The sequence below is a fragment of the Idiotropiscis lumnitzeri genome, chromosome 1 (genome assembly GCF_059441095.1).
Source record: "Idiotropiscis lumnitzeri isolate Australia: NSW breed Sydney's pygmy pipehorse chromosome 1, RoL_Ilum_1.0, whole genome shotgun sequence".
Classification (NCBI taxonomy): domain Eukaryota; kingdom Metazoa; phylum Chordata; class Actinopteri; order Syngnathiformes; family Syngnathidae; genus Idiotropiscis; species Idiotropiscis lumnitzeri.
In genome coordinates, this window is record NC_142391.1 from 31,736,166 (window position 1) to 31,763,684 (window position 27,519).

At 40.9% G+C, this 27,519-nt stretch overlaps 1 protein-coding gene across 4 annotated transcripts in view; it reads left to right on the top strand.

The window, feature by feature from the left end:
* pde4d (phosphodiesterase 4D, cAMP-specific) overlaps window positions 1-27,519 on the top strand; it is a 165,875-nt gene that overhangs the window by 27,684 nt on the left and 110,672 nt on the right. Inside the window, exon 1 of one of the 4 annotated variants that reach the window (XM_088295246.1) lies at window positions 26,625-27,444. The exons of 2 other annotated variants lie outside the window; for them this stretch is intronic. In XM_088295246.1, the coding sequence (XP_088151372.1) occupies window positions 27,182-27,444 (263 nt within the window). In that variant the 5' untranslated portion in view covers window positions 26,625-27,181. Of the gene's footprint in view, window positions 1-26,624; window positions 27,445-27,519 lie in introns of those variants that run through there. One more of the 4 variants, XM_088295247.1, reaches the window with a different exon arrangement.

The window sequence follows — 27,519 nt, forward strand, 5'->3', positions numbered from 1 at the left end:
GATGTATTGGAGTGCATTGTACAACTACAAAATATTTTAAATTAAATAAATAAAATAAAACAGGTATAGTTGGGTTTTGGCGCAATAATTTCCATCCTCCGCAACTTCTTTCAGACTTTTCTGGTTAAATCATCAGTCGTGTGACTTTCGAGCAGTCGCGTCTGAATAACGTTGCATTTGATGTCCCACTCCGCAGTGACGTTAAGTGCCGTAACGGTCAGCTGGCGCAGCGGGGGCTGCTGACAAAGCCGCTGCTCGTCTTGTTGTACAAATCAGGAATTGCAGTATTGGTGAAATAGGTCCGCGCAGGAACCTTAGAACGTTCCACTCATTTTCACAATGAAGTGATGTCGGCGTAAATGTGACCATGTTTGTTGTACTTCCACCGACGTAGTTAGCATTGTGTGACACTTGCGACCTACTGTTGAAGTTGTAGTCCACGACACGCTTTCCGTCTGGTGCATACTTGAAAACCAAATTACTTCCAAACGCTAGATGTGAAGTTTGGTGGAGCTTTCTTCCGCTTCAGGTATGCTTTATAGCCACGTTGCAACCGCTAGCGAGCTTCTCGTGCGGTTTGAGCCAAAATGAATGTAGGAGGGGCAGTAACGTACAGTAAATGGGTCTGCGCCCGCCAATCCAGCATATAAAACGCGGAGTAGGCAGCGTTGCTCCTCATCGTCATAACATTTTGCGTATTGTTCGATCCAGTGCGCACCGAACCGTGAGCATTGTATCGAACGTTTCAATACAGATACACGTATCGTTGCACCCCTAATATATATATATATATATATATATATATATATATATATATATATATATATATATATATATATATTGTCATGACCCGTGTCGGTCAGGTCAGTGTTTTGTTATTGTTTTCGTCACCTCCCTGCCATGTGCACTTTGTTTATGTTTGTCAGCTGAGTAGGGGCGTTTCCCCTCAGCACTCCGTCTCCACCAGCCACGCACCTGTTCCCCATTAGCCGCGCACACCTGACTCCCATCTGCTCCCCTAATCATGGACTATTTAAGCACCCCTTGCCGACAGCTCAGGGTCGGAACATTTCTCCTGTTGCTCCAATCCAGGACTGTCACGGCCGCTCCCTGATCTTGTTCTCGTTCTCGCTCTTGCTCCCTATACACCCCCCATATGCGCTTGTCCCGATTGCTCGTTCTTGTTCACGTTCATCTTAGTTTGTCACTGTCTTTGTTCCCCGTCAAGTTTAGTTCTGTTTGTCACGTTTTGTTTGCCCTTGTTACTTTGCACCCTGCCACGTCGTTTGACTCATTTAATAAATTCCCTTTAAGTTACCCTTTTCCCTGCTTCCTCGCATTTTGGGTCCTCCCCCTCCTCGGCGACCGGCGATCCCTGACATATATAGTAGGTAGATCATTTTGCCTTGGTCGTTTTATAAGTAGCTCGCAAGCTGAAAAAGTGTGAGCACCCCTGCTCTACATCGACTTGTTCTAATACAGTTGCACAAGTACAAACTCTATCAAATATATGTCTTGTTTACTTGTAACAGCTTGCTGTTATCTGAACCAAGTAGCCTACCGAGTGCCACTGTCGCCATGGTCCGTCAAAGGAAAGAGTGTCAGGTGTGAGAACCAAGACATATGACCGCAGACGTGTTCGCGTTTTGTTGTGCCGGTTTGTGCGGCATGCACTCTGCGTGTTGTCCCAGATAGGTAGCACCAGCATTGCAATTTTTTCAAACACCGATTACCTGAACAATTGGAATGGATGTCATCAATTTTGAACGTATGACCACACGCTAACAATTTTCTTGACTGTCTCGTCAATGAGAATTAATTTATGTCACGTCATGTTTTCATCATCGTCGACGATGACAACACTGGTTAAATCTTTGTGTATGCGTTCTGTTTCCCAGTAATTTCATTCTACATGATTACGATATAATATACCATATACTAATACCAAGTGTTAAATTGTATTATTAGTAGAAAAAAAAACAACGCATTTTTAGTTAGCTGTTACTGTTGATTTATATGATGTAAATGCATTTGTAAAACTACACGCCTCCTCTCAAATGAATGCCTCATCTTTTATTAGAGCAGGTTGTATAAGTGGCCCAAGGGTTGTCCGTTGGAGCCCTAATTAGTTCCCAGTGGGCCTGGTATAGCGCCTTGCATGGTAGAGGTCGCCCATTGGTTTATGAATGATAAATGTGCCATGTAAGTGCACTCCATTTCCCAGATGCTCTGCAATTAAATACCGTATAGAGCATTTGTAAAAATAAAGACCTCCCCTCTAACGTATGCTTATAAGGGCCTTGACTGGCTGCAGTTGAGTAGAGAGAAGTGAATTACTTGAAATAAATGCCTTCTCTCTAAAAAGCGCTAGATACTCTCAACAGTTGAGCAGATAGAATTGCATTTGTAAAAATGAGGCATCCACTCTAATTAATGTCTTACCATTAATAGACACCTGATTCATTCTGCAAATGAGAAGAATAGTTTTTGTTAACGCGAAGGTCTCCTTGCCAATAGCCTGCAATTGAGTACATACAAGTGAATAGGACATAATGTGCTCTTCTCTGTAAACGCCTCGCCTTTTATAAGTGCCTCGTATCCCCTGCAGTGGAGTGGATTGATATGAATTTCTACAAATAATAAACATACTCTCTAATAAACAATGTGGCTCCTAAGTCTCCAAGATTCTTCATTTCCACACATGTTGCTATTAGGTTTTAATTATGAAAATCCAGCCAGGAATAAAACCCTCACCTCAACGTACTTCACAGGGAGTTTGAAGGCTTGAACTAAGTCACCCAGCTTGCATATTGGAAAATAGACCAGTAATTAATGTTCTGGCAATTGAAATATGGAAAGGTTTTAGGCCTCATAAAACTGAGCATGAATTTTGTGCCCTAACTTGCTCCATAAAAAATTGATTAGGTGTGTTAAATGCAATCACCTCGAGCCACAGAAGAAAAACATTATGGAACAATCTTTCTGAACTGACATTTATGAATATGTCCGCAAGCGTGCCGCTCCCATTAAAGGGTCTCGAAACTGATCGCATGAATAACTTATGACGTTCCTATAATGCGCATATACTGTATATGGTTGACTGAAGAGACTGAAGATCAGAATGACGGAAAAAGGGGTCCTTGGAGACATGCAATTGTCTTTTGAAGTGGTGTGAGGATGCTAAAAAGCCTGATGACTTTACATCAGAAGAGATCCTAAAGCGACTCTTGAGTCCCAATCAAAAAAAAAAAAAATGTGAGGGGGCCAAAAGACTCTCTAGTGTTCTCTTTCTGTGAAGTTTCAATTTGCCACTTGCACTTAAAGTACATATAAAACGTGCAGCCAGCTCTACTTTCGGTTTGATTTTGTCACGAACTTTGGAAAAGAAAGTCTCTGAGGCTGTAGCTCGCGGCTATTTGTGTGTCCGAGGGTGACCACTCAGACTTCCCCAGGGACAGAATAGAGAGCCTTTCATGCTAAGTGCTAAGGGATGTGGCCAATCAAGGGTCGAGTGAAACGGCATCCTTGATCAATTTCATGGGTTTGACAAGGGAGCCTCAGAGCAACTGAGTCCATTTATTTTTAAAGCCCTTGTGTGATGTGTTGTGTTTTTAAATTCCAAGTTGTGCTGCGATGGAAAGTCAAAGTTGACAAACCAAGTGCCCCTTTGTATGGAACGACTGCTAAGTCCCGTAGATAGTTTCCTTTTGTGTGTTTCAGACTTTTACTGACTCCAACAACGCCAAATCCCAAGGAGAAAAATGAACATTACTGCGTTTACATTTAATGAACTCCTGAATTGTACATGCCGGCTCAGAATGCAATCAGCAAGAACATATATTTCACACACAACCAGATAACAGCAAATGACAATTGTCAGGGACGAAACTAGATGGATGTGGCACATGCAGCAGACATACCAATGCAGCCCCAAACACACACACACACACCACATCGACAAAAAACACTCCAACAAAACCCGATTCAGTTCTGCTTCCCTTTTGACTCTTCTAGTGTTTCCAGATTAATTGAAAAATTATTAAAAAAAAATAATAATGGTGTTTGACGTATTTATTCATACACCCATTCCTAATTACAAAATTAGTTCAACACCAACATCACTGTGTACATTTACTGAACACCTGTAACAACAAAATCCAGTAAACCACGACACAATTGTCAACATTGTTCGGCATTAATTGAGGAATTAGCACACGCACACACACACACACAATAGCAACACACACTTATCATTTCAGTAGCAAGGCATTCTTGAAAAGACGCAGTAAACTTTGTGAAATTGAGCCGCATACTTCAATAGGGAAACAATACCACCATCTGTGTATATTAATTCAAAAAATGTTCTAACCATTTGTCCAAATGGAAGTCTAAATATAATTTTTTTCATTTGCTTTTTTCAGGTTAAGCCGATCAAAAAAGTATTCACCATTCAACACAATGGACTGAATTATTGATCAATTTATTGCTGAATGGATTAATACGCCCATTATGAAACAAAGGGAGTAAGCCCACTTGGAATGAAACTTGAAAGAATTGGTTTGTACACTGCGTGAAGAGCTTAGTCGACTAATCGTTGCTACTAAAGCCCGTGCACCAAATCCAGATTTGTGTTTCTGTGACAAAATAACGTCTAGTCCCCGGGGAGGATTTCTTTGCAACGGGGGTAGTAATGCACAGAGAACAGAGAAGCAGGCTCCAACGGGGTCAAAGAGACAGTGTCCTCTGGGGCCGTGGCCTTGCAAGAGCACATGTTTGGAGAGGAGATGATGGAATAGCAGGGGGCTGTAGAGGGCGGATGATTGGGAGGCTCGGAAGAGTTGCAGCGCGAGCTCAGCACACTTTGTAAAGCTGGTTAGCTGCGTTTGGGGAAAAAAAGCAAAAGCCCGCTGATGCGCAGGTGCTGCGCTGCAAAAAGCGTTCCTTTGAGTTGAATTAAATACCGTATCTCCAGGCTGTTCTTAGAAATGGAATTTTGTATGGTATAGCAGAACTGATGATGGCAGAGAAATGTTTCACTGCCTTCCAATTAATTGAAAATTCCCCCTTGCCATCAACAGTTGGAGCAAGTCTCCTTTGACTAATAGCTTGACATGGATAAGGAGTAATTCTTTCTGCTTTAAGTTGAAATTTGCAAGTTAAAAAAAAAAGTTGACTTGATCATTATACATAACTATAATCTGTGAATAAATCTGGCCACATTTTATACCTCTAAATTGATATACAGTAAGTATATCAATATATTTATATATATATTATAGTAGTATATATATATATATATATATATATATATATATATATATATATATATATAGTATATTTGCATCGTCCAATCTTTCCGTATGACAGAATTTCTTTATGTGGGAAACGACCTTGGTAAATGTCCTGTATGAAATAATATTAACAAAATACAGCTTTTTTTTTTTTTTATCTTTTTCTTCCACTCACTCACTCTCTAATTTTACCTCCTCCCTGACCACACCAGTCGGCATTGCTCAGCTGATGTCGTGGAAGTTTTGAAGCCAGCCGCGGGACGTTTTGAAGTCTTCTATGGCCATAGGTGGCGCTATTGAGCTAGCCTTCTCTTAATTAGCGGTCCAGTTAACGGAAGGTTTTTAGCACGACAACAATTAAAGCATTCCAGGACACGTTGATTTACACCGCTGTACTTCGTCCTTCAAGCCTCTGAGCAGGTAAACTGCCGCAATCGTACTGAGCCACAATCGATTCCTTGTTTGTTTGTTTTTCACCTTGTATCCCGCTTCGCTTAATCGGATGCATTTCACTCTCTCTTCCACAGTCATTACCGTTCTTCTTTGTTTGGATGCTATGATCTACTGAAGTAAATGTAAATGAATTAATTTTAAATCTTTCTCATGCCAAAGAAGTCATTTACATGTCGCCGTTTTGGAACCGATCATGGCGGAGTGGTCAAAGTGTTTCCGTTGTAATCCTTTATTGCACACTCATGACAAAAAGTGAAACTTCAAATCGATAACACTAAGCAATTAACTGCTACTCCACTACGAAAAAGGTGCTTTTCTGGGGTAAAAAGTTAGTGTGAGGCTCAGTGGTGGCCTCGCAATGAGTATGGCAGTTAGGCGGCATTTTGTAACTCACGCTTCTGTTTCGTACTGCTTTTTTTTGTGCACTTTGGTCTCTTAAATACTGTAATCAAATTAGAGGCACAAGATTTCTTCTTAGATCTGTCAAGTTGATGACTGCTCTAACAATTATTTTCAAAAAAGTGTTTTTTTCACCCTTACCTTTTAACTAATTCTAAAAACACGCCAACCTTTGGTCGTACATTTTGTTACCAATAATAAATGGTGATGATTTTTGTGTAGCTTTACCAAAAATCACTTTTAAATGACCACAAACCTCTTTAATTGTCACGTCGGGACTAACGCAGCACCCATGTCTCATTCCCGGCTGCTCAGTGCAATATGGCTGTCAAAGAGGAAAATGTGAAATTCTTTGAGGTGGTATACAAAGAAGGCAGTACTCGTATCTGTCCAGGCTGCTCAGTGCGGTAAAGCTGCCAAACAGGACAAATGTGATTACAACCATAGAGATGCAAATTCTAGTTATTTGCGATGTTCGCCTACTCATTGGGGTTGCAATACAGACTACCTCAGTGAAATCCGCGTTATAAAAATACACATTTGAAGTAGATCCTATGCATGTTTTTACAGGATTACATTAATGGCACACATTTTATAGGTGTTTAAACACACTTTAAAATACTAATGACATTTAAAAACAATCAATATAATGAAAGCCTGCGATAAATGGATACGATCGATACACAATGTGTGTATCATCCCATTGCTTCATCATGCAGTAATTTTTTTCCCCCACACTAACAAATGTCCAGCCCCAAATCTTTATATCCCATGCATAGCAAGAGATTAACGTAGTATAGCGGCAAAAGCATGACTCACGTCTTTGTCACGTTTTCGGAGAGGAAAAAAAAGGATGACCACGCGATGTGCCCTGTGTAAGAATCTGTCTGCTCTGCGTGCATTTATCTGAGACATCGTGCCCTATAAATAAAAATGAATCGAGTCAAGACATAATGCCTTTTGGCCTGCTCCCATGTGGACATCGCTCCATACAGGCAGAACCAGCATGTTCTGCACTTGATGTCCTCTGCTCAAGCGGAAGCACGCACTCATTTGCACTCCGGGAACACACTGAGGAAAAAGGCCTCGTCTGCATGTTTTTGACTTCATCCTCATTGAATTCCCACTGGAGAAGTTAGCTACTCAAGGATGCTTTGTTTTTTTGGGGTTGTTTTTTTAATAAAAAAAAAATAAACAAGCTATATGGAATTGGGTTTGCCTGTCAGTGAAGATGAATTGGGAGTTAGTAAGTTCGGGGGTGGGCAAGAATTCAATATCAATATATATCGCGATAGACCCCTGGTCAGTATCAATAGAAATTGCACTCAGATAATCTTGCAAAAGAAAAAAAATCTGGAAGCAAACTCTTGTAATTCTGCTTGCTGTGGGTAGAGGCTCGAGTATGATGTTAGATTTGTGCCACAATTACAAAGAGGAAATTTGGAAGACAAAAGCGTGTTTTATTCTATTTTAATTTTCTGTTGACCATTGGGTTTTATTTAATTTTTATCCTGAAATGATTTAATAGTTTTAAATTTGATCTTTTAATCGATTAAATCGCTTTTCTTACCTTAAATAGGTGAATCAAACAAACAAAAAAAATCTAAAATTATCCATTGATTAAGATGAAATACATACATTGTTATTTGCCCGGCACTACTAAGCACTTAAAGTATAAAAAAGATGTTTATTCAAAATTAGAATTGTTAATTTGGTGCTTATTTTGAAGAGTAAAAAAAAAAATTGTAAAAAAAAAAAATCAAGATATATCGACATTGACTAATATGAAATACTTATATTATGGTACGACTATACTGCGCTGCGTTTTAAGCTAAGAACAAAATGTGTTTGTATTTGATTCAGTGTTTAATCACTGTGACTAATTGTCATTGAAAACAGAGTTCTAAGTATCTAATGAATTGTAACTAGTTTTCATATTTTTTATGGGTATGCAATTCAGCAAATTGTAAAATGAAATCAAGATATATGCGATTTAACCTTGGTTACATTTTTAATATGAGCATGTCAATTTTGAGCGCTGTTGACTTCACACACATTTGTTGGGATTTTATTCAGATTTGTTTGTTTTCATTGGTGTCGTATTTGCCGTATAGGTGCTGTGTTTTGCTCAATTTCTGGGGGCAAATGTGAATTGATTTTTCTCATTCCTAACCATCTCATGCATGTATAAATAAGTTTACCACTGTTGATAATTCACTTAAACATTATGCCAAAGAGCTGCATTGAGTTTTGCTGTAGCGTGGCAAGCTGTCCATATTTGCTCCCTGACATTATGGACACAGTTGGGATGGGGGCAATTTGTGTGTGCTGCATGTGCCACATACAAGGATCTGCTACCCTAATTGACATAATTTGGCGGCTCTGTAATGAAGTGCTGCCTCTACGAAGGAAAAATAGACTCCATATTCTAACTTGGTCGAGACTTGCCTGTTTTTAGATTTAAGGCACCCCTAGCACGGCTCTTGTCGTCACGGTAACAAAATATGTACTCGCCACTGCCCCAGCAGTATGTTGGGTGGGGTGAACTGCACTGCCAAACAAACCCCCAAAACACGTCACAGATTTGTTATTAAAACATCTGGACACTGTTTTAAATTGTGGAAAGATAAAACATTTCCGTATTAATTGCTCCTTTTTGAGGGGATCAGTGTTGCAAAAAGATGAAGAAAAACTCCACACTTATTGTGCACATAATTTTCAACGCCTTTCATGCCTTTGCATGTCATGCTTTTATAAATACTATGTATTATGCATATACAGTATATAAGTGAAGAAAAAAAAATTCAGAGTCTGTTATCCACATTGCTAAGAGCAACAACATGCATGTTGAAGGCCTCAGTGTTGTGAGTTGTGATGTCATGCCTCTGGGAAGGGTCCCCAGAGTTCCCAAGATGTTTTCTCATATATCACTCCAGCGGCTCAAAGTGCACAGCTCAATAGAAGTCCTAATTTTTTATTCAGTGCGACAATAATGAGACAGAATGAAAGACAAATTGCCTAGATTTCGGAAATGTCTCTTCCAGTTTACATTTTTGTACGATTAAATTAGCTCTTGCCGGTTGGAAGTAAAAGATCATTTCTTTGCAGTTTTAGATTCAGTTAGACATTATGAAGCGACAGATTACTAGTATTAAGCATTTTCAAACACCGTTTACTAGCTGGACTTTTCAATAAAGGACAACAGGGGCTAACATCTTAATAACGTAATTATTATTAACCTTATTAACCTAGTAATACTTGTCAAAATACTTTCACGAAATGTTTAAATCAATCAATCAAATTTTATTTATAAAGCACTTTTCATTCATAAAATAATAAATATATCCCCATTCCAACGCAAAACTAAGACACACCCACCCAACATACACAGAAGACACATCCACGCGCATGCATGAACTCACGTCCACACAAAACACACGCATTCACACAACCTGATAAACTGTCTCAACAGAAGGACATGGCAAGGCACAAAGAAACCATATGAGGAAAACATACCCATTATAGGTCATCCACGCTGAGAGGAATGACAGCCCACGGCCACAGGGAGCTCCACCATCACAGCGACACCTAGCCCAGATTGACCGGGGTAGACCCCACACATGGTGTAGAGGCCCCCGGGCCCAAGAAGCCTCCGGGATGACGGCCCCCGTGAGAAGGCCAGCCACACCTCCCAGCGCGGAGGCCCCACATGAGGAAACACTGGAGCTAAAATATCTAAAAAAAAATGATGATGCTAAAAGACAAAGAAGCTAAAAAAAATAAAAGACAATATTAGTAAATAAAACAACAGTCCTGAATAAAAAGAGTAAAATAAGCCATTTCTGGCCATTTCTCTGGCAGGCTATTCCATAGACGAGGACTAGAAGGGCTGAATGTAGCCTTACCGTGTTTTCCGGTCCTCACCCCAGGAATAACTAAAAGGCCGGTGCCAGAGGACCTCAGGGTCTGCGAGGGTTATGATAAGAGCAGGTCGGATAAATAAGATGGTCCAAGAACGTTAAGACATTTAAAAACTAATAGAAGCACCTTAAAATCAACCCTGAAGCACACGGGGAGCCAATGCAGCGATTTTAAAACTGGTGTAATATGTGCCCGTCTTCTGGTCCTTGTCAGCACCCGTGCGGCTGAATTCTGAAGTAGTTGTAAACAGGAAATACTCTTTTTTGGAAGACCAGAGATCAGAGGGCATTACAATAATCTAAACGACAGGAAATAAAAGCATGCATCAGCACCTCCGTGTTAGCCTGAAAGAGAAACGGGCGGACTCTGGCAATATTCTTAGGGTGATGAAAACCAACCTTGGTTACATTTTTAATATGAGGAATAAAACTGAGCTCTGAGTCAAAAATGACGCCCAGGTTCTTCACACATTGTTAGGGTTTAAAATATTGTATATTTGATACATTTCTCTCTCTGACCTTCAGGACTGATAACTAAAACCTCAGGTTTGTCCTGATTGAGCTGTAGGAAATTCTCTGCCATCCATGACTTAATATCTAAAATGCAATTTAAAAGGGTATCAATAAGCTTTGTGTCATCAGGAGACACGGCAATATACAGCTGTGTGTCATCAGTGTAGCTGTGGAAGCTGATGCCGTGTCTCCAGATGACATCCCCAGGAGGAAGCATATACAGATTAAAAAGTGTTGGGCCTAAAATTGAACCTTGGGGAACCCCACATTTAATTTCATGGGTTTTGGAGGAACAGGTATCCATACTTACAAAGAAGCGTACTTAAAAACGGTAAGTTGGATACAGCTCTGTAATTATTTAAAACACTGGGGTCTGAATTGCTCTTCTTCAGAAAATGCTTCACCACCGCCATTTTAAAGGCAGTGGGGAAGACGTCTGTCTGAAGAGCAATTAACTATATTCAAAATGTGTTCCCCGAAAAATCCATAAAATGCCTTTAAAAGCAACGTGGGAATAGGTTGTTTGATTTACCTGGGAGAAAACTCGACCAAGTGTCCTTGCATCAACCATGGCAAAACTTTCCAGTGTTTCCTCTCGTAAAAATGACTGTCCAGGGTTAATTAAACTTACATTTTATGAGCTAAAAGTCTAGATCTTGTGTCATCGATTTTACCTCTGAAGTGGTCTGCAAAGACCTCGCAGAGAGCGTGTGTCGATTCTATGAGAGGACTTTTTAAAATCAGAATTGGTGAAAAGATTGAAGGCGGAGAAGAGATATCTAAGGTTGTTTTTATTAACTGTAATGAGATTTGAAAAATAAGACGTTCTTGCCTGTTTGACTGTTTTATTGTAGGATTTGAGTTGTTCACATAATATTTCATAGTGAACTGTAAAATTGCTCTTTCTCCACCTCCTTTCTGCACTCCTGCATTTTCTTTTTGATTTCTTAATTAAACCGTTTCTACACGAGGGCATACCTGTCAACATCGGCCAGTAGCAGCCCTTATAAATGATCAAGATTCCCCATATAAATGAACCAAAAACCTTACAAACACCACGTGACGTATGTGCACTCGCGACAAATCAGACATGATCATCATATTTATATATATATATATATATATATATATATATATATATAATGAATTATTCATTATATTTACATAAGCAGGAAATGTTAAAATTAATTAGGAAACTGAATTTTTCAAGGAAGTTACAGTTACCATGGTGCAATAAATGCAAATATGTTAAACACGTGTTTATACTAATAAAAAAAAAATTACCTTAGCTGTCTGTGAATCAGGGAACATAATTTTCACCCATTCACTAAAGTGGTCCGCAGCCGCGAATGGGATGTTGTGCTCCACAAGGAATTGGCAGAAGAGGATTTCGGCGTTTGTAGCTTTGTGGGATGACGCTGGATTGGCGGTAGAGACGAAGTGCTTTGTCAACGGGTTGTGTGTTTTGCTTCTCGCCACATTCTCCACGTGTCCGGCAGTTTTAAAATGGCTCTTCTAATCATAGAATTCACTCGCAGCAACTTTCACGACTCTCTTGCAAGGAACACAGAACGAATAATCGAGGCCCTTTTGTTGAGGATTTAATTTTTCGTTTCTTATTTAGTGGTTCTCCCATACTTGCTTGTTTGCTTCGACTTTTTTTACTGAATGTTTCTTCGATTGCAACGCTAAGACAAGCGGAAATGCAGACGGTTAACGGCTCATGCGCATGTCATGCTTTATCAAAAATACCGAGCTTTTGCACATGTGGACGTTCCACCCACAGGAAGTGAAGGGTCAGCAGCTTCCTGTCTTCTCAAAAGCCTTCGTAAACTTTTTTTTTTTTGCCCGTACAAAAGTCGGTATACGGCGTACATGATTTGAAATGATAAAAAGAAATTACAAAGTTGACAGGTCTGCAAGGGTATAGTCTTGATTTTTATAGTTTTAGTTAAAAGTGGAGCAACTGAGTCCAATGTTGATTTTAAAATCCTGTTATAATTTTCAACGATAAAATTTCAAGGTACAGGTGAAATGTCAGCTGGCGTGGTCTTTAAAATCTCAATAAAATTTGCAGCCACCTCAGAAGTTAGGTTCCGTTTGCTCACTGTTCTCACCGGTTCTGCTTGTTGATGGCGATGAAACTGGCGATGTTAAAATATACACAGTAGTAGTCTGACACAGCCAGGTCAACAACAGAGGACACACCAACGGACAGGCCATAGGTTACGACCAGGTCCAGGGTGTGTCCTCTGTTATGAGTCGGCTGTGAGACATCCAAACAGTTTAAAAGGTTTAAAAATTCTCTGGACAGTGGGTCCGAGATATCGTCTACGTGCACATTAAAATCGCCAGTTATTAAAATGCTTTTATACCCCTTTTACAATCTCTGGTCGAAGATAAAAAGTTAAAGTTTCATGGGCAAGCCTCGGTGAGAGCAATTGGAGCATCTGTACCTAGCCATGTCTCAGATGAAAGAATACCCATGAGGTTCAGGTCATTTATGATAAAAGGTTTTGTTTAAAAGGGAATGCATGTTCAGCACAGCTAGGTTAATGATTGTGCTGGACGTGCGCTCATGGTCGCATGGACGTGAAGTGTTAGTATATAAAAGATTGTCCCTGTTAAAACCACTTTGTGTGTGGGAGGGAAGCGTGGTGTGGGTGGAAATGATAATGGAGGCCTGGAGGGAGCGCTATTGAGAAAAACTGAGTTTGGCCTGTAGGTGGGTGTAGTGAGGTTGTTATTGCAGTGGATAGTGGTAGAGGTAGAAGTGGGAACGCGGGCTGAGGGAGTCCATAGGAATTAGCTGGAAGCGTAATTGGTGACTGCATATTGGGTGTTAGCTGCTAATATCGAGCTACCTAGGAAGCTCGGATGAAAATCGTCCGGCTGATAAAAAGTACGACGATTCCAAAATTGTCAAAAGCAAAACCGAGATGTCCGCAAGTGCATATGAGCCATGTGTTCAATCTTAAAAGACGACTGAAGCGCCCCCTCGCCGTGGGAAAATGCCTCTTATCCAGACTGACAGCCCGCAGGTTATGAGCTAGTCCAAGAGGGCATGAAACTCATGATTGGTTTGCTCCGATTGTCGACGAACTGTTTCGTTCGTCCCCACATGGACAACTAGCCGGATGGTAGAAGGGAGACAAGTACATTGGGGAGGATGTTTACTATGCCCATAACTTTGGATAACAGCGGGTGGTTGTGCCTAAGTGGACTTACCCACTCAGGAATTTCCAGCCGATGACGTCGTCGTGAGCGGCGGGGACTTCAAAGGAGCACCTGGGAGATGCAACGGCCGACGTCTCCGACCGTGAAGGCGCGGCAATGGCAACGGGCGAATCCTCTGCCAGAGCGAAAAAATAATTCTCCGGGACCAATCGAGGGCGGGGAGATTGTTCTCTGCTCCTCCAGCTGAGGGACGCCACCTCGACCCACGTGGTACCACGCAGTGGTGTTGAGCAGGATGGGCCCGGGAAGGTAGCTGGACCGTGTCCGCCAGTGGAGCCTCAGTCATACTCTTAGCCGTCATGTCCCGCTGGAGTGCCCATCCATAATAGCGGCAGAGCGTTGTGGAAAACGGGTCGTGAAGGACGAGATGAGGGACTCTTTTCTCCGGAGTTATTCTGACCAACGATGGACGAGCTCTCTCAGGTCAGAGATTGTTTTATTTGCCTTATCTTTCACCATGATGCACGGCGGGCTAACAGTTTGGGGCCGGAGTATGCTAACTGTAAGCCAGTTAGCTGGTTCACAGGTGGGAGCGTGACCGTAGGTTAAAATTCTAAAACAGTCACTGTAAACGTTTTTAAGAAAAGGAACAAAACGTATCTCAAAAGAGTACAAATTTGGTGCGCGGGCGAGGAAAATAATTGTTCTCTCTCCGACGAACACTGCTACGGCGGCAAAATGTTCTATCAGATCAGAGAGGCAATGAAATGTGTCTTGAATTTTGACACCGATTCAGAATCTGACCTTGTGTACCACTACTACTACTACTACTAATATTAATAATAATCGTTTATTATTATTATTAGTAATGAATATAATTAGTAATATTTTTAATTAAGGACAAGCAGCAGGAAGAATGTTTTCTCAAACGTCAGCTAGAATTTGCAACGCTTAGTAAAATCCGTGTTTTGCAAGCTTTTACAGAGCAAGCTCTAAAACAAAAATGAAAACATCTAAAAAAACTGATGTGCCAAAAAAAAAAAGTAAAGGCATTTGTGAAATCAATGTCAAAAATATGTTGAATGACACGCAAAGCTATCGCTGATTTAAATTTGCTGTTGGCCTTAATTTTTGCCCGATTCTGTTTAATGTTAGCCAAGACTTGATTTGATAATCAGCACTCGCTTAATGATGAGCGATTATCATGTGCTTTGGCGTGTGTTAAAAGCAGAGCTGTTGAAATGAACGCAAATTTCATTTAATGCCATTTGTCACATTACCCTAAATTGGCTTTGTGCTGCTGATGTGTGTGTGTGTGTGCGCTTTGTTTCGTGTGCTGTCCTTGCCTTGGCCTCTTAGAGGCTGTGTGGTGCGTGCATGCGGATAACGCATCTAGTTATTAGTTAAAAGGCCAGCAGAAGAAGGTCATAATTGAACAAAGTTTTTCATCAGAGCATATGTGCCTTAGAGTGTGTTGAGCTGAACTCTGTATTGCACATAAGGATTTTCCAATGGGAAATATTGAACAGGTTTAACCTAAGCAATTGTTGGCCCTCGCTATTTTTCAGTGTTCACATTTGTTGTCATTTATGGGGTCTCCCACAATTTAGACAAATAAGTTATGATGTTAAATTTTTTTTTTTTAGAGTGAATACTTAAGCTGAGAATAGGCTATTCATTTTGGAATCATCTTATTAAGCACATGCTATGCATACATGAAGCCTGCGGACAAGAAAGAAAATGGGTCACTTACATTATTAGTGTCACCCAACATCACTGAAAGGGATTCATACGTGACCTCGCTCTCTGCATGCCTTCCTTCGTCTCCCTCTTGCAATTACATATTCCTTGTTCATTTTGTGTGGAAAAAAAATGGTCGTGAAAGTGTGCATGTACTGGGAAATATTTTTATCCCCTCATATGAAATAATTGAAAGTGAATTCATTTGTTTCCTTGCTTAAATTGTCACCATCATAAATTCATTGTGAGTCAACATTTGCAAACTAATTTTTTCTTTTTAGGGCATATGAAAACTCTGGTTCCACTTGATTAGAATTTTCTAGACTGTTCGCCTAATCGAATCATTGGCTAAGTCACTGAAGATGATGAGAAAACAAGAAGAAGCAGAATTATGAGCAAGGACATTATGTTTTATTTCTATTGTAGTTGTAAGTTTAAAAGGACTTGGGCAGTTTGCTATGAGACTTACGATATGCAGGAACAGATGGGGTCTGGAAAGCCATGTTCCTTCTTCCTGGGACCATCATGACAGTAGCTGGCGGCTATTTGCGGCGCTGCCCTCAACTTCCCTTATTCCCCATCTCCCTCCACATTTGCGTGCATCCATGTGCTCATTCTTATTCATCCGTTTACTTTCACCCGGCGTCTGTTACCGGCTGCTTTCAGCTCCTGTCAGAGTTGGCAAGCTGCTCCCGCTCATTTACCTCCCATACCTTCCTCCCGCCTCCTCCTCTTCTTCTTCTTCTTCCCACCTGGTCAATTTCTCTCTTCTGCCAAAGCAAAAACACATGCGCGTAAATACGCCTGTACCATAAATGCAAAAGAAAAAAAATGAACGCACACACTTGCATGCACAATTTTAATCAAAGCTTCCACGTGTGTGCTCATGGCCCCGGCCCAGGTTGTGTAATATTACGTCTTCATTGGTAGTGAGGACTCCCCAAAATTCATCTTTCTGAGTCGTTATACCGTCGAAGGCACACTGCCCCTGACTTGTAATGCCTTGGAAATTGCAATAGCCTCTCAACAGTATGTCAGGTGAATTATGAGTGAGAGATGTGTGTTCAATATGTACTGATTCCACTTCTAGATTCGGGAGATGCTGTGGATTAAGGAAGTGCACTCATCACTTTTGAATATTATTTTTCTCTTTTTAACCACTGATTTTCTCATGAAGAAAAAGGTGACATGTGTCATTTATTTTATTTAAGAATTCATTTGCAAAATAAATACATATTTTAGGGGAAAAGAAAAAAAAAAACGATAATTTGTTTGGAAGCGTACACACAATATGGCCCACTGGGCATAGTTGCCAAACTCAAGGCCAGCAGGCCAGTTCCATTTAGTCACAGTTTTTCTTGTGTACGAAGCTAAGCATAAAAATGTAATAAAAGAAATTATTAGGGCTGTGCACAATTCTGTGGTGACTAGAACTAAAATGCCAATTGGCCATTAAAAATGAACGCAGAATCAGAATTTTTGGATTCCAGTCAGAGTGAATCAACACTGAATCTGAATTTTTGCATTCGACTCAGTATATTGTCGCGTGGATTGTCACAGAGGCATGTTTAAATGACGACACTCATTTCTCAGTATGTGTGATGCAGATATGTGAGGTGCGGATATGTGTTTTATGAAAGTGCTTTTCCTTCGAGCATGTCACCCCTAATTGTTTGCGCGTTTATGGCAAGATTTAGCTGGCAAATGACCATTTAATTAAACTGTTAAGGAGTCAGTCAACAAAAAGGAAGTATATATATATATATATATATATATATATATGTATGTATGTGTGTATGTATGTGTGAGCCCGAGCTCTAACAATTATGTAATTTCATGGGTTGATTGTTTGGGTTCTCCCAAGTATTGTTTGACTTTAAAGCCATTTTGCTTCTGGGACTATGGCTCACTTACAAAGGGCAGTCACACTATCTCATGGATGTCATTAAAATCTGTGTGTGCATGTGTGTGAGTGTGCATACATTCGTGTGCGCATATAATATGAAATTTTGATGGCTGTGTGATGCTATTTCTAGTCAGTTATTAAAGAGCTCAGATCCGCAAAATCTGGCACCTCTTTAACCCAAATGACGCTATTATTCACAATTTATGTCTTTACCTGACACTTTGCCAGCACCATTTGCTCTGGTTTTCAAGCCTAGGTGTGTGGGCGGTGGGGACCACAGGGGTTGATTTGGACCATTGACCCCATGTGGGACATCAGGACCACTCAGGGTCACTATGGCAGCTGTGCTAGCCGGTGCGCAGGCCTGCTATACCTGGCAATGTGATGGGAGCATTAAGGAAAGCAAACAGAGAAAGTAGGTTATTGCAGCTGTGTGCTGTACTGTAACGTTTGCAGTCTTTTTTGTTTCAAAAGAGACATGCAATTTCTTCCATATTTGAAAACATTTCCCAATGTCTATGACATACTTTTAAATTGAGATAAGTCAAGGATTACAAAAAACAAACAAACGAAAGATACAACACCCCTCTTCTTGTTTTGCTCAAATGAACCCCCTTGAGAGGGCAACCCTGCCTCATGCAAGTCCTCTTCCTGCCCTACATACTGTTGGGCCAATTTCAAGTATGGATTTTTTCATTACCATGACGACAAGGGGCAGAGTGAAGTGTGTTTGCACTTGTTACCCCAAATTTAAAGACCGCATTCCCCTGCTTTTTCATGATACATTGTTTGCGCTCGTGTAATACTCATTTACTGGAATTCCCTCCCATGTGGGAAAGCGGCAGTCAGTCATGTGTTTTTCTGCCATTTATTGAACACTGGGGGAATAGTAAACCCAATGAGAAAAATTGAAGCAGGTGCTAAGATGAAGCCACCCGTCTTAAAAGCACAATCATACACAGACACTAGCCTCCGTGCTTGCAATGACGTCATTTGGGGGGAGGAAGAAAGATTTTTACAGTGTGTTTGAAATTGTTTAAACTTGTATCACACATGTAAGACTAGTAGTATAACAACCGCAAAAATGGCATACAGCTGGAGTTTATGGGTGGGTTGGGATTGTTTGGTTTATTTGAGTGTTTATTCTGCCTTTATTTAACCTGGTAGGCCAATGATGACCTGACAAAGGGGCAAAGTAAGAATGTATCTTGTGTGAAAAAACGTGTTCACTGCAAATTTGAGCCCCATCCCAGTTAGCTATTTTCCTTTGGTGTGGGAGGAGGGGCAGTGTTTCATCACCAGGAGGCTAAATTACACCTGTCAATTCGTCAGAATCTGTTTATGTAGCGCAGACAAATGACGCGCAGATGCACATGCACCACTGCTGCATGACAGCATCGATTGCACGTTGCCTTTTGGAGCTCGGGCCAAGCTAATGCTAATTTGCATCCAACAAACTCAGTGCAGCTCTGCCTACATTTTGACTTTTGCTTAGCGTGTTACCCACTGTGCCCACACTGCAAATGAATTGCACTTGTGCAAAGCCACTTCTGACCCATTGCTTGAAAGTGGCACTTGATCTTCATCAAAACTAGTGTCCAAGTCTTGGGTGGAGAAATTTGGTGTTCGGGAGACGGTTATTGAATAAATGCTTTGATAATTCATTTGAGAGGTACAGAAATCCTGCATCACTGGCGCATCTTCAGAAATAGGCACATAACTAAAGTTACCTTTGCTTGTTTGTTTATTTTTTCACACTTCAACAGCCACACCAGGGACCCAACTATTTGTATCCAAACAATACAAGTACATTTTCTGTATTCCCCCATGTTGGAACAAAATTAGGATTTGCAAGTGTGCTGCCAAGCCCTCCCTCCCAGAATAAAGTTGGATTATTGCCTGACAATGAGCAACAGAATCACTTGGTCTGTTCTCACATCTTTGTGCACAGCACCGTTTCTGTGAGGTTCCTAATGCGCACGCGACCACCTCCATTTTTCTTGCTCTTCAATGATAAACTAACTCTACTTTACTTGTGACTGATCAAAGTGAAAGCTCCATAAATGTTAAAGCTACAAATAAGTGTCAGTCTTTTCAGCACTCACAGCTGGGTAGAAATCAAATGTGTTTTCTTATGTAGTTGTAATAGTGTTGCGTAAGTGACATTTTGAGGAAATTGTTGTTGTGTTGCGCCCACACGTTAGGTTATAATGCAAATGAGCATAGTAGAATGGATCTAAATTAGCTGCCAATCATATTAGCCAATATGCTGGAGTGAACTGCAGGAGAGTTGATTGCTGTACCATGCTGCCTTCTATTGGCCAACAAGAGTTACTGCGATTTTGTTTAGACAATTACATATTGCCTTGTGCGGCTTTTTAAGAAAACATTTTGCATTAGGAAAATTACTGAAAGGGAACCTCAAATATGTATACCTTTCAATAATTTGAGTAATACAAAAAAAGTTGCTGTGAAGCTGGTAACAGATATTTACTTGAATAATATCTTGGAATTCATGTAAAATAACTAAATGTGAATTATATCTAATTGAAAGTCTTTTCAAATAGTTTTCTAATAAACGCATGTTAATCTTTAGAGTATACGCCCCTGGCAGCCTGGCCTCGATATTTAGTAATGTCTTGCTGTATTTTCCTCAGTAAATAGGCTACTAATAAGAATAAGAATTATTAGTAAATTGAAGGACATGTGTTTTCAGATTTAGATGTATTTTTTTCAGACAATTACTAATGACTAAAATTACATTTCTCAACCATTGTATTAAGGTGTACTGCGTTAACATGGAAAAGAGTGGGTCGCTGATGTTCTTTGAGTTGTGTCCACTAGATGGAGCCAGAGCATTAAAACTGATATTCAAACCCCTGTAAGGCTAAACTTTCAACATGTCCTCTCCTTAAATGAATTTGACGGGTATAGATCCAAAAAGTGCATTCATTTTACCTTAGCTGGCAGTGGATGAGTTAATTAATTATTCTTAAACTTCCATCCACATTCATATGTGCCATTGTAGACAGTATGTGCTTAGTACAATACAGTGTTGTGAGCATCATGCGGAGAGCCTCTTCACTGATAACACCTCATACTCTCAACTGCTGCCCCCGCATGACACTGAGGGAAAAATGCATTTACACTGTTGCTCACTAATGCACACTCATTTTATGTTGTGTTTAAATAAACACTTTTATCAAAAGGGAAAAAACAGTCTGACCACATGACTTATGGTTATGAGTCATACCTTCTAATGTGTCCTTCCACAGTGTGGGTAAATGATGTCTATGAATGACATTTATAGCCTTCTTTTTTATGTATGTTGTGCCCATAATAATAATAATTTGACTGTGATGCTTTTATGTCCATTTACTTCATATACTGTACATTAGATTTACACCATCTCGACTGAAACAGACATCAAAGTGTCTACAGGCTCAAATTGTGACCGTCACATGACCAAACCCAGAAAACATGCATCCATGTCATTTGCAACGTAAGCCTGTGGGCACTTTGGTATCAAGTTCAGTCGACAGCAGGGGGCGCTGCTGTTTAAAATCTCATCCAGTATCAATCGGAATGCCATGTTTATACTAGTGGAGGCACATATCGTAACATAAATTATTGTATTTTACACTTTAAATAGGGAAATTATTTGGTCAAGCATTTTTTTTGTCATTCTTTGAGCTATAACAGACATAAAAATAAAACAATAACGGATCATGCGTTACGTGGTTAAGATACAGCTGCCTGTGATTATACACATGGCCAGCAGGTGATTTTATGTTTACTCAGAGTTAATCTCTTGAAGCTTTTTCTCAAACCAATTGGCTCAAGTAGTTCAATGTCTCATGAGGCAACATCTCACCGTCACTACTTTGCAGTCAATTACAGCCTGTAGTGCAGAAAACAGACATCACCACACACTACTTGTTCCGGGAACATCTTTAATTCAGTTTTGTGTTCAGCAATTGAAATTCATGCTCGAGTCGATTTAGGTCAGGCGATAAACTTGGTTATTGCATAACATTCCACCTCTTTGCCTTGGAAAAAGTCTTTTATTTGCTTTCACAGTATGCTTTAGGTCATTGTCTATCAGTGCTGTGAAGTATCTTCCAAGTCCAGATGCATTTGGCTGAGTATGAGCCGATAACGTTGCCCAAAACGCTTCAGAATTCTTCCTGCTGCTTATTCGGCAGTCACATCATCAATAAATACAAGTGAAATAGTTCCATTGGCAGCCGTATTGCCAACTAGGCCTTGGAATAGCTGCACAGCAAAGTATCCCATGACTTTTTGTTTGTTATAATTCCTACACTGGGCACATGATTTGGATGTGAATACATAGCGTCAAATTAAAAATTACATTCTTCAGTTAAAACACCTCTTGTTCGTTTCAACTAAAATCTATTGTGGCATTGTTTAGAAAGGATGAATTATGTTGACGTCCCAATATTAATGGACCTGACTGTCACTGCACCAGTGCAGCATGGTGGTGGTAGGGCCAGGACGTGAAGCACATGGATGTTTTGGCGAATTTAACAACTGGTCACGCACCTTTTGTCTTATATCCTTATTTTTTTTTTTATCCCAGTTTTGTTCCTTCAGCCTCCCAATTGAATCCAATAGTCGCTCTCCATCTATTTTGCCTCTGGTTACCATGTGGAGGTGGGGAGGGGGTTTGAGGATGCACACATTTTATCGCGTGTTCACGGCTTAAGGAAAATCTTTTGCAAAGAAAAATGTCAGAGGAAAAGAAGCAGAAGTGAAGGCGGTGAAGAGAGAAACAGCAGAGTGAAAAAGAAAAAAAAATGGCTGGCAATGCTGGAACGCAAGCTGCCGCGTCCGAATGTGTCACAGTTTGCGCTTCGCCGAATCAGCGATACCATGATGTAACGTGCCAGGCCCTGCCGACTTAACAGTCACATTGATGCAGTTCAATTCATTTGAATGTGATTACGCAGAATTTTATTCCCACAAGCCAGAATTCTCTGTGAAGGAGTCACGGGGTTGAATAGATGAGGGCCAAGATTGGCAGACAAATGGCGATCGTGATGAAGAAGAACGCTATTACGCTGCCTTGGAGAAGTAGAACTGCTACTTGAATCTGGAATGGCGGACGATAAATGGCTCTTATGTTATCCCCTTGCTGTTTGCAGCCACTAGAGGGCGTACTCATCCAGTATCACTGAATTCTTTGATTATGCCGTGGCGCATTGAGTGTCATTTATTTCATTTCTTTCTTTGGTGGTACAAGCTCAATTTTTGAGGTGAAATTGGCTGATTCTGATGCTAATGATTACTCTATCGTGTAATGTCCCTCGTCATTTCAGCATATCCTGTCATTTACATGCAAATTCACAGGGGAATTTGCACTCTATTGATATTTTTTTCCATTAGGTTAATTTATAACAAATTTTCATTTTTTCCAATAAGAAACAATGGAAGTAGAAGTACTTTTAACCCATGCCGTTCAGGTTGGACCGAGCCTTGTCGAGAATATAGTAGTGAAAAAAGTGTAATTAATTGATGTTCCTATATTAATAGTTCTAACTAAAAGCTTGCACAAAAATATGGTCCTAAAACATTTGAAGTAAATTTTATTACCCTTAACAATAAATGTTTTATTTTTCATTTTAAAAAACATGTTCGTGCATCTACTTCAAATACTCTTAACTTCCACTTATAACCCAGGCTAAACATATCTCCTCCCTGTCATGTTAGAGCAGTCAAGGTGTATCACTTAACCGTAGCCATGGCTTAATGAAAGAACTCATGCAGCTAAACAAGAATGCCGCAAAGCTGAACGCAGGTGGAAAAAAGACAGGCTACAGGTCTCGTATCAAATCCTATAAGACTGCTAACACATTTATCAAAACATGGTGAAATAGTCAAAGAGGAAATACTTGTCCAATCTTATTCAGGCAAATTTTCATAATCCGCAAACCCTATTTGATACTATCGATTCTGCACTTAAACCTCGTCAGCCAAATTTCCTAGACCCCCTGAAATGTGTTGTTGATTTTTGCTGTTTTTTATGGACAAGGTTGCTACAGCTCAGACTGTTGTTTTAAATGCATAGCACAGAGTCAGCCCTGTTACGAGTTTTGAATGATATTCTCTTGGAAAACTTCACCGGAGACTATGTATGTCTTTTCTTGTTAGATCTAACCACAGCTTTTGACGCGGTGGGCTACAGTATTCTTCTGGCTCGTTTACAGCACCAAGTGGGCATTTGAGGTAGCGCTCTAGTGTGGTTCAGATCCTGCTTGACCGGCAGGACCTTTTGTGTTCGCCGAGGTTGCACTGAGTCCCGCTCGGCCAATTAGTCATACGGTGTCCCACAAGGTTCCGTTTTGGGGCCCTTGCTGTTTTCCTTATACCTGCTGCCCCTCGGTTCCATCCTACTAAAACATGGAATTTCCTTCCATTGCTATGCTGATGACAGCCAGATCTATGTCCCGCTGAGCAAAAAAGACGCTTTCTCCTTGAGACCACTTTTGTCCTGCCTAGAGGAAATCAAAATCTGGATGTCACTTAACTTCCTGAATTTCAATGAAAAGCAGACAGAGGTTATGGTGTTCTGTCCCAGTGGCCCTTCTACTCTCAATCCTGTTGACCTCAGCCCCCTGGCATCTTATCTAAAGCCAACAGTCTCAAACTTAGGTTTTAAACTAGGCAGTGATTTTAGGTTAGATCAGCAGATCAGTGCTGTTGTTCGATCCAGCTTCTTTCACGTTAGGCAGCTAGCATTAGTGAAGATCTTTCTTTCCCAACAGCACTTAACGAAACAGTAATCCATGGGTTCGTTACATCTAGGCGAGATTACTGTAATGCACTTTACTTTGGAGTCAGCCAGTCCTTGCTTAAACGCCACCAACTGGTCCAAAATGATGCCGCTTGCCTCTTAACTGGCACTCGGAAGACGGCTCACCCAATCTTGGCCTCTCTTCATTGGCTCCCAGTGTACTTTAGAGTTTGCTTTAAGATACTTCTGTTCATCTTCAAATCTTTAAATGGCCTTGCCCCAGCGTACCTCTCTGAGCTCGTCCACCCCTACGCACCTGCCCGCTGCTTCAGGTCTGTGGACCAAATGCTGCTGGAGGGGGCGAGGACAAGGCGGAGCCTCAAGGGGGATTGCACCTTTTCTGTTGCTGGTCTTTCCCGATGGAATGATTTGTCATTAAATGTTAGGCAAGCTCCCTGTCTGTCCATTTTTAAAATCTGTTTGAAGACTAATTTTTATTCTTTAGCTTTGGACTCAACATGAGATTGTTGTAGTTCTGCTTTTCTTCTGGTGTCTATTATTACTATTTAATTTGAATTTGTGTTCTAATTACCTGCTAATTTATATGACTGCATATGGAAAGCGCTTTGTTGTTGAGAAATGCGCTATATAAATTTGTTTTGTATTGTATTATCTTGGCACAACAGGACATTGAGTGTGGCATTCCATCAGATTCACATGGTAGCCTTTGTGTGCTATCTACGGCTAGCTCCCAGAGATGACTTTGTATGACTATATCCAAAATTAAATCAGGCATTCCCCGCAACATATTTCCTTTTCACTGTACTCGATTATGACCCTCGTGCTTCTTTGAAAGGGAGGTTTAGATTGTATGAAGTAACGCTAACAGGGTTTAGCCATGAAACTGCACTACACACAATGCTTCTGTTTTGCATCGCGGATGACCTGGATTACCACTAATGTGCATGTGCGTGGCAGACAAGGCAGGGTTTTTTTTTTTTTTTTTTGCAACAGAGACATGAGAGAGTGGCTCCGGTTAACGTTGCGAATCGATACTTTTATTTCTTACCTTGATTTATATTTTAAGCAGATTAAATTGATATATTGATTTTCAATTAATCTTTACATCCCTACTACTTACCCATTAGCCAGGGATTTAGTGCCATCTTGTGGCATCTTTTAGCAGCAAACAAATTAATTTCTGATACCACAGAAAGAACGGAAAAAAATGTGAATAGCAAAGTGCAAATAGGTGGGGCTTCATTGTCACCTGTACCAGGTTCAAAACTGTCATATAAGTGTAAAAACAATTAAACATAACTCATTAAACTATTGATAAACTAATGATTATGACAAGACATCTACTCTTTGTTTATAAAGTGAAAGCTTGAAGCAAAACATCATTTAGACCTCATCCAAATGAAGAATGTCACTGCTGTACAAGACTCGAGCTAGCAGCTTGTGATCCGCTAGCTCAGCATTAGCTACCCACTATTGGCAGTCTTGACTTCCGTGTGGCTCACTTCATCTCAGCAGCAGGTCTATCTGTTACAGTGGGCTAGATCTCACTTGCAAGTGCGAGTGTAACAGGCTGTCCGGCTTCTTGTGACTACTTGTGGGAGCAGAGCCGAGAACTTGTCTGGTAAAATCATTTTAACTCATGGAAGCCGCAGTCTGCACACTACTCTTGTGCATGCTACACATGGCCACCCGGCACAAAGGTAAATAACATAACATTGGCAACTTCACTCAGCAATCAAACATGTGCCACCATCAGAAGTTCATGTTAAATTAAGCATTCAATAAAGGCAGCTTTCCTTACCTTGCATCATAATAGCAGGGGTGTCATATCAGTGGGGAATTTGTTTCTGCATGATATTGGCACTGCGTTATAGTGTTTATCAAACTTGAAAGTGGCTCTGCATCTTCTCGTACCATTGCTGGTTATATTGTGGGAAGAAAAACTTTGTTTGATTAGAAAATTATGTAAATTAGGAAGTGCAGAATGGCTCGCTCACACATTTTCAGAAATAAGCAGATAAAGTATTTACTTGTTTAATTTCACACTTGATCGGTGGGTAGGCGCTCCGGAGATTCGACTATTTGCAATTATGTTTTTATTTGCTATTTGTTGTTGTCTTGAAAGTCCATTTTCTGTATGTCCCCTCTGAAGTGTTGCATGCGTGGGCACACACTTGGCATTTGCAGTTGTCCCTCCACGTATCTGCCTTCAGCTCCCTCAATAACTCATGCGGGCTTTTAGCTGCCCTCTCAGAAACACACTTCTATTAAAACATCTTCACAGCATCACTCAAGCACACTGTATTCCTCCCTCTTTTTATCCTTTATTAAACACACACTCGCACACACACGCTCGCTGCGTACAGCTCAAAGGATCAGTAGCTTGTAAACTGGCTGCAGTCAGCAGTCATTTTCTGTGTGTGTGTCAGGAGGAAAGATGGGAGGAGGAGGAGGGTGGATGAATTGCTTCGATTGGATGGTGCAGAACTCCAGCAAGCCTTACTGGATTTAGTCGCACTGGGCTGGTGATGGTTCCCAGTGGTTGGATTTCACTAAAGCGGTGGTGCGCCGTTCAGGGGGCACGCGCTCATTGATTTAGTTCAACTACTGCCAGATTTGGATTTGCCAGACCGTGCCGCTGCTCTGAAAGACGGAAATCCTTTTTTTTTTTTTTTCTTTTTTTTTTTTTTGCCTGCTGCCCTCTCTCCTCTCTTGCATCGTCCCCTCATCTTCTCACAGCAGACATCCAGTGTAGTGTTGCAGACAAAGGCGGCAGCCTGCCTCCGTGATCATCTCTTGTCAAGGAGAGGGGAGGAACGAGAAGGGATTTTAATTTTTTTTTTTTTTTGTACCTGGCAACATTTTTTTTCACTATCTGGAGGAATTTGGGACGGTGCAGGGGTTTCTTCACTATATGGACTGATATAACTGCTTTAATTGTGTCTTTCGATCCCGGGCTTATTCCTGGTGCTACTGGTGGTGCTGGTTGCCAAGCCGCGGGCGAGGCATGGCCCAGCAGGCAGCCATGGGGCCAACGCACCAGGACACCCTGGCCGTGCCCCCCATGCCCAAGCACTCGGGCTTGAACGAGGACCTGGTGAAGATCCTTCGCGAGAACCTGCTGCACCCGGAGAGACCTCGAGGACACCGGCGCTCACCCTCCTCCATCTCCCCCCGCTTGTCGCCGCGCAATTCGCCAAGGCTGCTCCGCCGCATGCTGCTCAACAACAACATCCACAAGCAGAGGCGCTTCACCGTGGCGCACACATGGTGAGACAAGATAACCTACTGTACATAATCAAGTATTTAAAAAACAATGGTGTCAACTGAAGTGCACCTCCTTTT